At 40.6% G+C, this 12,591-nt stretch overlaps 1 protein-coding gene across 4 annotated transcripts in view; it reads left to right on the top strand.

Annotated features, from left to right (window-relative positions):
- The window catches only part of LOC137260215 (intermembrane lipid transfer protein VPS13A-like), a 106,475-nt gene extending 94,189 nt beyond the window's left edge, over positions 1-12,286 (top strand). For all 4 annotated transcript variants that reach the window (XM_067797909.1, XM_067797911.1, XM_067797908.1 and 1 more), the window contains 13 exons: positions 117-236; positions 322-458; positions 834-915; positions 1,653-1,766; positions 4,209-4,284; positions 4,997-5,160; positions 5,329-5,410; positions 5,602-5,689; positions 5,889-6,003; positions 6,226-6,320; positions 6,781-6,904; positions 8,052-8,129; positions 9,748-12,286. In XM_067797909.1, the coding sequence (XP_067654010.1) occupies positions 117-236; positions 322-458; positions 834-915; positions 1,653-1,766; positions 4,209-4,284; positions 4,997-5,160; positions 5,329-5,410; positions 5,602-5,689; positions 5,889-6,003; positions 6,226-6,320; positions 6,781-6,904; positions 8,052-8,129; positions 9,748-9,792 (1,320 nt within the window). In that variant the 3' untranslated portion in view covers positions 9,793-12,286. The remainder of the gene's footprint in view (positions 1-116; positions 237-321; positions 459-833; positions 916-1,652; positions 1,767-4,208; positions 4,285-4,996; positions 5,161-5,328; positions 5,411-5,601; positions 5,690-5,888; positions 6,004-6,225; positions 6,321-6,780; positions 6,905-8,051; positions 8,130-9,747) is intronic.
- Positions 12,287-12,591: the final 305 nt, after the last annotated feature.

Here is a 12,591-nt window from a genome sequence, read left to right as displayed (position 1 = left end):
ATGTAGTCCATCATTCATCTATCAGCTTAAACTTGTCAGACTGCTACATAATAATTTAACACAAAACCAGATGGGAGACAAAAAATGAAGTTTAATGATGGAATCTTTGTTACCAGACGAAGGAGTTTGAGTCAGATTTGAAAAAGACAGATGCAAAGCTGATGGATGTGGTCGGCCTGTCTCTAGCCGAGGAGCAGAAGAACTTCTATGACTACCTCCACCTTTCCCCAATCAAGGTGGGTTCCGTGACATGCTTGTGTGTGAAGTAGATATTGGAATATATGTAGTAGACATCCTGAGAATAGGTCTGTTTGTTTTCAGATACACCTGAGCTTCTCCCTGCAAGGCAGCGGTGGTGATGACAGCGGGAAGCCCACACAACTGCACTCCAATGTCCTCAACATCTTCATGCAGAGTGTAGGAGTGGTGCTCACAGATGTCCAGGATGTTGTCTTCAAGTAGGTGTTGAACCTCCTCACTTGTTACTGATGTAGAAAGTGCTCGCTGACCTGGGCTCCTTTCTTGTGTACGACCCATGAAGGTCTGGGTTACAGTATGTCTTTGCCAACAGTGAAGGTCAGGATTAGAATTATCTCTAGTAACCCATACTTGTTAGAGGTGACTGATGAAGGTCAGGATTATAATTATCTCTGGTAACCCGTACCTGTTAGAGGTGACTGACTGAAGGTCAGGATTAGAATTGTCACTGGATTGTCTGGTCCAGACTTGATTGTTGAGAAACCACCATATGCATAGAATATTGCCCAATATGGCATAAAACAAATTTGTTTTGTGCTGCCTGCCTCCACATCTTGTGTTGTCCTGTGTTACAGACTGGGATACTTCGAGCGCACACACACCTTCTACAACCAGAGTCAGCTAGTAGGGGAGATGACGCGACACTATGCTGGACAGGTAAGTCACTGCTGACATTTGGCCTATTTCTGTGCATGTGACCCTTTATACCATTCTAAAACAGCAGGGGTATTTGATTTACAAGATTGATTAAATGCAAATGATGAAACCAAGGAGGAAACAGATGGTGAAGTGAAATTAAGAGAAAATGTGACAATTTAGTCCATTACTTTGGAAATGTTTCATCTGTTTCTCATATGCATTACTACTAGCTAGTGGTATGCTTGCAAAAGCAAATATCTCCTGCTTTTTTAAAAAATAATATTATAACTGCTAATACATATATTCACCCTGACTTTGCATCAACCTTGAAAATTTAATTTCTTTATGATGTCATGTCTGAACTTGAAGCTTACTGGAATAGTTGATTATTTATCTTACGAAATTGATAATACTTATAATGCATTGTACTCACATAACTTGGAGATATATAGCATTATATGTCCATATATAAACAATTCCATGACCTCTTTTTAATGTAAACAAAACTATGACTTATTTTAATTTAAACAAAACTATGATAAATACTCACAGGAGTTGAAGATACAGTAGAAATGGATGACCTGACAGACATATGATTTCCAACTAGTTGTAAGCTCTCAAATCAGCCCTTATATACCCCATATTGCATGACCTGATTGACCCCCAGCTTACTTCTCGAATACATACAATGTTCTTTCATACGGCACTACTCCCTGATTTGTTGATGACTCATGACCTCCTGTTGTGTGTGCCAGGCTATCAAGCAGATGTACGTGCTGGTGTTGGGACTGGATGTTCTCGGCAACCCATTCGGCCTCCTCAGGGGACTGTCTGAGGGAGCAGTTGATCTCTTCTATGAACCCTGTCAGGTAAGGCATCTTGTGTACTGAATGTTAGGTGAGCTTATGTCCTCCCCTGCTTATCCAGTGTCTTGCATATCAACTTCTGCTCAGAAACGTCAACTACAAAGCTGAAACTTCACATGCTTGTGCCCATCATTGATGACACCTAAATCTATATCAAGAATTTCAATATCAATGCCAGTTTATTCAAGTGCAGCTAGTTTCACTTTTGAGGAAACTGCAGTGAAAATTTGCAAGTTACTGTCCCCAGATGCAACACAGAATAAATAAACTCAGCAAAAATAAAAATGGACACTCATTATTTTTCAAATAGTGTTTTGAAACTCTTCTTGAAAGAGTTCTTGTTGTGATTATGGTTAAATGCATTAACAAGAGCATTACGTCCCTCATTCATTCTACTGGTCGGGCCTAAGTAGGAGAGAGCACTGAGCACTAGAATCATGTTTCCACGTGCCACAAGTCACGTGACCTATTACCTATTGATACACGTGCAGTTGATCTCACAGTAGCAGAGTAGAGTGTCATCTCAGAAAAACATGGTTTTATGGTTGATTATTCGTTAATTTGCAATGCCACGACTGTCAAACATTGAGCGTGAACATGCTGCTGGCATGCTGAATACAGGAATACCTGTCACTGATGTTGCGAGGGTTATGGGATGCATCCATAATCTCCAGACACGTGTCCATCAAACTGGCACCACAGCTGACCTCCCCGTCAATATCATGGAGTGGCCCTCAAGATCTCCTGACCTCGTCCCCATAGAGCATGCGTGGGATATGTTAGACAGGCGTCTCCATCAAGTAAGGAACCCTCCAAAGAATTTGAAGGAGCTTGGTGCCATGTTGGTACAAGTATGGCGGCGCATTCCCCAAGCTGTGTTCAGATGCATCATTCAATCCATGAGGAGACAGTTGTGAACGTCCATGGAGGACGCACCCAATATTGACATGATTTAATTATGTTGTGACTTGCACATTTTTGATCATGGACATTGTAGTCTCTTTAATGACAAGAGAATTGAGTACAATAGTTATTTCAAACCCATTTTCCAAAATGTTCAAATTATTGACTTTGAAATGAATGTAAAGTTGTTACTTTTGTTGAGTTTATATACATATGTCCTGTTTGTTGTTAACATGATATCTTGTGAACTGTTGTACCCAGTGTCTTCAAATTTGGTGACAGCCAGCACTGGGGGATTACACAGACACCAGCTGATTTTGTTGACCTTGACCATCTTTTCAAGGGAAGGAACAAATTTTATGGATGATCAACTTCTTTATTTTCACTATGGCGATGTTTTGCTATGGCTTCTTACCGAAACGTTGCCATTGTAAATATAAAGAAGTTGATCATCCATAAAACTCATTCCTTCACCTTTAGCTCAGCAACTTCTAAAATGCCTCTATAGAGTTCTTGTTCTATTTCACAAAAAATCCAATTGAAGCAAATGTCAATTCCTCTAATTTATTCTTCATAAATGCTGAAGTCTGAAGATTGACATTTTGTTTGACCTCCACATCCATCCAATCTAGTGTGAGACACTCTCACTGCCCAACTCTCTCAACCATGTGCCTCTCAGTCACCCATGTGCGTCCCAGACACCCATCTAGAGTTACCCGACTTATCTTAGCCTAGGTAACTGAATCACCTCATAAATCTCTCTCTCTCACACCTCAAATCAATCAATCTCTCTTTCTCTCAGTGTGATATTGTCACATGTCTATAACCAAACATTCTCATTCTTACTTTATAACTCCTATGCACATTTCTGTACATACATTAACTCACACATTCACAATTTGATACAAACACTCAAAAACCTACACACTTAGCATACAAACTTAGTACACATATCACTTGCACTCAATACACTCACTCATGCTACCTAAATGCAACCACTCTAGACATTCATACCAACTTATATACAAACAAAATTAACCTGCTACCTGCACACTACAGCCTCTAAAACAGTTCATCTTTTCAAGGTCACCCCGACTCTTTGACTGCTTTTCAAACCCATGTTAATGTGGTACCTCATGAACTGTTGTACCCAATGTTTCAAATTTGGTGACAACCTGCACTGGGCAATTAGGCAGACATCAGTCGATTTGGGTGACCTTTATTATATTTTCAGTATGACCATGACACTTTGCTCACTTTTCGAACTTAGCAATATTCTATAAAACATTGACACCAATGTACTCAATTTTGTAGACAGCCTACATTGGATGATTATTCAGTTATTCAGACACCAGTCATTTCATGCATCTTGTGTCTGAGCAAAAAGTAAAAAGAGGAGAATATGTTATAAATATTTCTAATATTGTCATGTTAGAGGCAAACACTTGTGATTTACCTTCCATGCAAGATTTAACAGACTGTAGAATCTTGTTTTGTAAACAGTGGAATGATGTGTAATGTGGTGTGTATGATGTGTTACAGGGAGCTATCCAAGGACCAGAGGAGTTCGCTGAGGGCTTGGCTCTTGGTGTGCGCAGTCTCTTTGGGCATGCTGTTGGTGAGTCCTTTAGTGTCTACTAGACACATATTCTGGAAAACATTTCTTTACCATGTCATGGCATAGACACCTGGAGATCTCTTCATGTGACTTCCTGTCAAGAATCATGTTATCCAATTGGTCACCAGATGAATTTGGTGTAATTCATGATTTATTGATTAATTTGTAGGTAAATAATGCTAGCACAATCTGGTCAAGTTCGATAAAACCTGGTTCACATATAGTCTGTGATGGGTCTACAGTGCCTGTAAACTGCCCAGAGCACCATCATCTGCATGATTCTATCGGCACTAGCTTCTACGATATTATCAACTAGTGAAGTATATAGCTTACTGTCACAGTGGCATCTCATGGGGTCCGCATGGCAATCATGCATTAAATGCACAGTTTGTTAACTCAAAAAAATTCAAATGCGTGCATAACATTTCCATGTGGTAGCTGTGAAGGCCACACAATCTTTGCACAATAGCCGTAAGATCTCTGTGTGATTTCTGTGCAGCCCCCTTGCAGCTTTACCTCGGCCTGTCCCCAGGGAAATCGCATGATGCCAGCAGACATGTGAACATAGACGTCGGTCACCCAGGATGCAAAAAAATTTGTATGGAAAATTGTAGCCTACTTTATTGTACAGCGCCCATTGCTAAGTTAATCCCGGTCCAAGCAGCCACTTAGGTCGATCCAGGAGTTGCTGATGTTGGTGTTGTGTGTGTAGGTGGTGCGGCAGGAGCAGTGTCCCGGATCACAGGGACACTTGGTAAGGGCGTGGCAGCCCTAACTCTGGATGATGACTACCAGAAGAAGAGACGAGAGCAACTCAACAAGCGGCCAGCCAATGCCAGGGAGGGCTTTGCCCGTGGAGGGAAGGGTTTAGTTATGGTGAGTGTATTGATGTTACTGTACATCCTGACACACAGAATAGTGATCCATATCTGTTAATACTGTGATGCATACTCGCAATACAAAGATGTGGCAGTACCGACAACTAGGATTTAATGAACTTGGCTTTGATATGTCTAACATGCTATCCTGTGTGTATCTGTGCAGGGTGTATTTGACGGTGTGACAGGCATTGTCAGGAAGCCTATCGAGGGTGCTCAAGAAGAGGGAGCCAAGGGCTTCTTTAAAGGTAACTACACCAGACAGTAGATGAAACATCGCCAGCATTGTATGTACAGTAGAACAGAGATGACTGAAATGTGATGCTTAATATAAGTCGTTTATTTTGCTGCTAGTAGTTACTAGTTAATGGAATGTGTGAAAACTTCAGCTATGGACCTGAGTGTTCTGGTGCTCATGAAAGAATGTGAATCTTTGCAGGCATTGGCAAAGGACTGGTTGGGGTTGTGACAAGACCAACAAGTGGAGTCATTGATTTTGCCAGCAGCTCATTTGAGGGAATCAGAAGGTATTGTACTGGAATGAAAGTGAGATGACATACTTTTGTAAATATGATAAGGCAGTGTTTTGGTATTAATATAAATGCATGTTAGTTTAAGCTAACATGAAACCCATTTCACTGATACTGCAGTGCTCAAGTATATAATGGTTCACTTGTTATGTGACTTGGTTATGAGGAACAACTAATCACTGGTGTTGGTCTCCAGAATTGCTGAAATGTCTGATGAAGTACGCCGACTCCGCCCACCACGCCGCTTCCACAGTGACAAGGTGATCCGCCCCTACAACCATCAGGAGGCAGAAGGCTACGCCATCTTGCAGGTACAAACAGATTCTCGGCACGCCTTGCATGTTACTCCTGACTCATTGTTGTGCTGATCTATTCATTGAACATGTATGTCGATTGTCAACTTTCTTGGGAAGAAAGAACCTGCCTGACTGTCTTTGAGAATTAAACAACCATAACTGATAATTGACAAATCTAAAAATTTTGACTGTCATTATTTGATATGATCACTGATGCCATTGTTCCTTGTTTTTCAGGAAACCGAGAAGGGGAAATATGCTGCCACAGATGAATACCTGGCCCACGTCGTGATCAGTAAAGATGGGAAACTAGTGTTCTTGGTACTGGACAAGTAAGTGTATACTTGGTGCTTCACTATAACCGCTACTGATGGACGTCTGCTTGTTGTAATGGTTGTTTTCATTGCTATGTCCACTACTGACAGACATCTGCTTGTTGTAATGGTTGTTTTCATTGCTGTGTCCACTACTGACAGACATCTGCTTGTAATGGTTGTTTTGATTGCTATGTCTGCTACTGACAGATGTCTGCATGTTGTAATGGTTGTTTGTGTTGATATCTTCACTGCTGACCGACAACTTGCTTGTTGTAATGGTTGGTATTTCTGCTACTGACAGTTGCAGCTTGTTGTAATGGTTGTTGGCATAGCTATTAAATGAGATCTAAATTGTTGATTGAAGGTTTAGACATATTTTCATATTTCATTACTGGTTTTTACGGTTTAAATTTCTAAGTTATTTATGAGAAGAGTTGAATTCTAAATGTTGTGGATCGTGTGTGTACATTTGTAGGAGAATTCTACTTGCTAAGAGAGGTGAGATCTTCGGTTCCTGGGACTGTGAATGGACATACACATGGCCTGAACTGAAGGAGGGTCCCAAGAAGACAGCACGGGGCATCGATATCATCCTGAAGGTGGGTGGACATTAGTGGACAGCAGCCTCTTATAATAGACATGAGATCTTTGTGTTTTATGCCTGAATTTTGCCTTGTGTCATCTTTTTGATGTTGATGAATGATGACCATAGAGAATGATCTGCTACACCTTCATAAGGGAAGGTAGCAAGTCTTTCTTGCCATTTGGTGGTCAGATGCCTATCTATCCTGCTTGTTGGTGAAACAGCTAAACTACCTGTTCCAGTGAAACAAGGCAAGGGATATCTATATGTGCAGCTGCCTCATGACTGGAGATTCATAACATGCGTGACATCATATTTTGTAAGAAAGAACAGGAATATGTTTCAGTGGGACCCCTATGTAATTTTTGTGGATGAGAAACAGATCTGTGGCTGAGATCTGTGGTATAATTACGTGGATGTACAGTGGAAGCCCTCTAAACAGGCATCTGTTGGATCAGGCAAAAGTTGCCAATGTAGATGACATGCCGGTACAGGGAACTTTTAGCTTTTCAACATGAAAATGATGTTCTGTGTGCTGTGGATATGACAGAACAACAAGCTGGTGTGTGAAGTTTGTCAAATTTTCTGATTTCATTCACGTGGTTTGTTTTTTGATTCACTGTGTTTGTTCAAAGATCTTTTTGAGTGGGCTGAAGAGTTGCATCAAAATCTTTATCTGCTGAATATTCTGTTCAAGAGTTTATTCCAATCTAGCCCGCTTGACTGGTCTAGCCATCTTGACATGGTGAGCAACTGACATGACAATTTATATAATACAAGTGACACGTGTCATAACCCATATCCCTATCCCTATCCTTTCTCCATTTATCAGGCAACATCAGTGAGCTTAATGCTGATGGTAACCCTCTGCGTTGTTAATACATGTTCAGCCAATCAAAAGAAGATCTGAGATGCCGGATTCCCAGTTTAGAAAGTGTTAGTTACTGTACAATCAGTCAATTGTGTGGTCTTTGCTATGAGGACATATGGAATAGACTGAGGATTTAGATTAGAGGGAGTGAACATCATTGTTAATTAACTAGCCTCTGCTGGGACCAAAATCTCCTGCCGATATTGAGAGCATGCTGGATTGGAGGGCTGTTTCGAGAGCTTCCTCTTTATAGATCTACCTGTATGTTTTGTGGTTTTGTTTTGTTTTTTAGGAGAAGGAGAAGAAGAAGTTTTTCGGCAGCAGTTCCTCCAAGAAGGAAGTGCCTATTGCAGACCCCGCCACTGTTGAGGTAACTTTAAGGGGGTAACAGCCATCACAGACAAGCTGTAAACTATGTATATGTACATCCTCAATGGAATGTTGATGAGGTGTCTGTCTGACACTGTTGAAACAATACATTGTAAATCATTACTTCCATGGGTAGGAAGAAGCTGTGGGGTAGCCTCATGCTGAAAGTGTTCGTTCATCATGCCAAAGGCCTGGGTTTGATTCCCCCACATGTAGAATGTGTGAAGCCCATTTCTGATGTCCTCTGCTGTTATGTTGCTGGAATATTGCGAATGGCTACTGAAAACAGTAACCCAGACTATAGGTGGCAATAACGTTGCTGAGCCATGTATGATGATGGACCATCGACTCACCTGGCATGCAATGCATGTTCTGCCTACAGGCACAAAGGTCCATCTCTAAGATATTTTATGCCTTTCCGTGTGTGTTGAATATGTCTCAACTGTTGAAGTTTTGCCTTTTGCTATTTACAGATTTTTGGGCTTCGTTTCTGGACCTGAACTCAAAAATCGTTCAATATTATTCTGAAAAACTTGGTAGATATATCAATCAGAACCTTAAGTGGTGTCTTTTGCTATGTACAGTTTTTTGTGATTTATCATTTTCTCGGTTTCCTTGGAAACGTATAGGACGTTTCAAAAGTGAGAGGTATGTTTCGTTTCCAGAGCACATCTCCAAAACTTTGTAATATCTATCAGCAAAAGTTGGTAGATGTGTGTGGCAGATCCCAAAGAGGTGCTTTTTGCTCTTTACAGGTGTTTGTGATTTATTATTTTCTCCATTTCCATGGAATTGTTTCGGACTTAGTCTGAAAATGGAGGGATGGCTTCGTTTCCGGAGCAGAACTAAAACACTGTGCAAAATTTGTTTCATACATCAGTCAGAACCTAGAGTGGTGCCTTTTGGTACTTACAGGTTTTTGTGATACATTATTTTCTCAGTTTCAAAGGAAACATTTCGGACTTAGTCTCAAAATGGAGGGATGGACTTCATTTCCGGAGCAGAACTAAAACACTGTTCAATATTTTTGTGCAAAATGTGTTTCATACATCAGTCAGAACCTAGAGTGGTGCCTTTTGGTACTTACAGGTTTTTGTGATACATTATTTTCTCAGTTTCAAAGGAAACATTTCGGACTCAGTCTCAAAATGGAGGGATGGGCTTCATTTCTGGAGCACAGCTCGAAAACTATTCAATATCTTACAGCAAAACTTGGCAGATATTTGAGACTGACCACAAAGTGGTGCCTTTTGCTATTTACAATGTTTTGGCATTTTTATTTTTCCTGGTTTCCATGGAAACAATTCTGACTTAGTCTCAAAATGGAGGGATAGGCTTTCGTTTTCAGAGGACAACTCAAAAACCATTTCATATCTTTCAACGGATCTTGGCAGATATATGAGACAGATCTTGAAGTGGTGCCTTCTGCTCGTTACAGATATATGGCATTTATACTTTTCATGACTTCCATGGAAATGATTCAAACTTAATCTAAGAAAACATCAAGTAGCTGTCAGATGATTTGTCCTTTCAAATACTTGGGGCTGGGGGGATATGTCATCTTCTGATGACTCTTGTTTGTCTAGATGATGCTGATGTGTTCATTGTTTGTTTTCCAGCGAATTATCACAAAGATAGAAGAGGCTATGGCCAGATTCAAATAATGGACACTGAAGCTGTCCATACTCGAGGTCGGAGTCCAGTCACGCTGGCCAGGAAGTCACTACACTGATCTTCATCAAGTGCTGACTGACCTCTGTGTCTGAAAGGTTGTGTCTACGTATCCATGACTGCCATGACAGTGATGATCATGTGAAATCCATGTCATGAAACAAGAAATGGCAGAATTGACCATTTCATGGTTTGGTCCCACTTGAATTACAGAATATATATATAAATATATATACCAATAAATTATACTGACACATCAGGGTAATGCTTACCCATAGTGCTGTCTAGTTCTGCTGAGTAGTGTTAAATCCCCCTTATTTGTGTCAGCCTAGTTTGTCTGCCCCATCGTCCTGTCGTAACGGAATATCAGTGAAAGTTATGGAAGCCAGGAATGTTTCAGTTGACGGTTGTTTCCGACTTCAGCTGTCAGGGAGTTAGACGACTAGCCTTTGTTTAATTGCTTTCTTATCTTGACACGCTAGCATGTGTTGTAGAATATTCTGATGGTAATCCTGACAATGCTCAGTCTTGTGAGACAGCTTGCACATCAAGTTACATTGCCTGTCTCTCCAACTTCCAACACTGTTATATAATGAAATGTATGTTGCATTGATTGAATGTAGTGGACATGATTTAATAGTTGATGATCATGTTCTGGTGTTTCTGCCTTATATAACCACCCCAGCAATAGTGTGTTGTGTTGTATATCTTGCGTTCGGCTTCTCCAATGGTGCTATTTGTTTGCTTGTTTCTGTTCTAGTCTACCAGGGTCACATACTGTCATATCTCTATATCAACTCTGCTGTCATTTATTCCGCAGTTTTTTTGTGACAAGCAGTTTCAGGCATGTATCAAATATGTGCTTTATTTGGGGTGTTAATAATTTAGTAAATATTTGTACATGAAGTGATAATGTACGCAGAACATTATATGGACCTGTTAATGATTTTGCTGATGTTTGTCAATATGCAAGCTGCTGAAAGACTGGCTGGCCTGGGAACCAGGTTAAGGTTCCATGTTCAGCCCAACATTTCCACAATGAGTATTCCCGAAGATATGTGGGAGCCTTGATAGACTGGCTGTAGCAGCCTGATTCACCAGTGTTGTGGTTAGAGCACAGGTCGGTTCTGGGAGAGCCAGGATGCGGGTACCTGGGAGCCTTCATAGGCTGACTAGCTGCCTGATTCACCAGTGTTGTGGGTAGAGCACAGCTCGGTTCTGGGAGAACCTGCACCAAGTGTAGCTATGCAGACCAAGCAGTGCCCAGTCTGTTGTGTGTGTGTTGTCTTCTACTCTTGTCTTGTATCCATGGCAGGGTATTAGCTGAAGAACATCCAAACATGATTTATACACTGTGATGTTATTAATTTTCTTTTGATATACTTCAAGTTTTATTACTCCTTTGTTGTATGTTTCTGTATATTTTAGTGGAACTGATTTCTTGAATTTTATTTTCCTTTGTTGTGATTTTATAGTTTGATGCTTTTGAAGGCAGCATATTTCCAGACTCTGTGTAAGGCCTCCCTGCCTGCTTGTAGCATGGTAGACCCCAGTGTGTATGTTGACTACAGGAGACAGTGGTGCACATGCATGTATCTCCAAGCCAGTCATATACTCCATACAAGTATTATTTTTTGTTTTGAAGCATTAATTTATGGGTAAGGTTCAATAGCATAATGCAACAATGCTGCCCATTTGCATACTTAAATACATGAAATAGTTCTGTCTTAAAATGGATGATGAAATGCTAATCCTCAATTCTTTCTGAAATTGTTTTTTCTTTCTTTGCCTTTAGTGTTATATTTTACAGGCATTAATGGTTTCCAGTGTTAAATGTGTGGGAAGGATGGGAGCATGGGGCAAAAACATAACTTGTGACAGTTGATCTCATTTCTAGCTGTCATAAATATGGACCTAGCTCTTCCCTTATGGTTCCCTTCATTTGTTCATTTCCTTACCTCTCTCTAGCTTCCCACAGAGTAAGCCTGCTTTAGTCTAGTCAAGGTATTTACAACATCGGCATCTGCTGCTGCCTACAGCATGCATTAAAAGTTCAAATTAACACTGCATATTTCTTCATATAGCCTAAAGGGATTTCTGAGTAATACCTTGTCTTTCAACTTTCCTGTAAACTTTTCTATTTTTTCTATGTGTAGTAACTTACAGGTATGTGTGAGCTTGTATTCCATGTTGGCCCAAACACACAGTTGGCTCTGGTGTCGTCTGCTGTGGTTCTGTTCGGGGAACATCATAGCCTGTACTAACTTGCTGTATTATGCGAAGCATCTAGTGTAGAGTAGACGGCTGTGTGGGGACAGGGAGACACCTGGTGGCGGTGGCAGTAGCATTGCTAGTGGCCTGTAGAAGTGACTTGTGAGACAACCCATGGTGTCATCACGCACACCTGACCGTGCAATGTGTAGCAAGAAGTAGAATGAATGTATTTTAATTAATGCCAGCCATTTTGAATAAAACTGTAAAATGTCATGTTTCGTTCATTTGTAGATGTGTTACAGGAGAAACATGGCCAGGAACATGTACAGTGCAAGTGTCAGAAACGTATTAATGTTGAATGAGTTAAGGCACCCGTACCATTGTAACAAAACTGTAAGGAACATGCATTCCTACACAGATATATGAAATATACAGTGTAACACCAACATCAGAAACTAGCTCTGTGACATGAATGAACAGAAACATGCATGCTAACACTGAACACACAAACCTGCATTGTTACACAGCTACACTGAACACACAAACCTGCATTGTTACACAGCTACACTGAACACAAA

Source organism: Haliotis asinina, chromosome 13 (genome assembly GCF_037392515.1).
Source record: "Haliotis asinina isolate JCU_RB_2024 chromosome 13, JCU_Hal_asi_v2, whole genome shotgun sequence".
NCBI lineage: Eukaryota > Metazoa > Mollusca > Gastropoda > Lepetellida > Haliotidae > Haliotis > Haliotis asinina.
The sequence above is the reverse complement of the archived record's forward strand: the minus strand, read 5'-3'. Positions and strand labels throughout refer to the sequence as shown.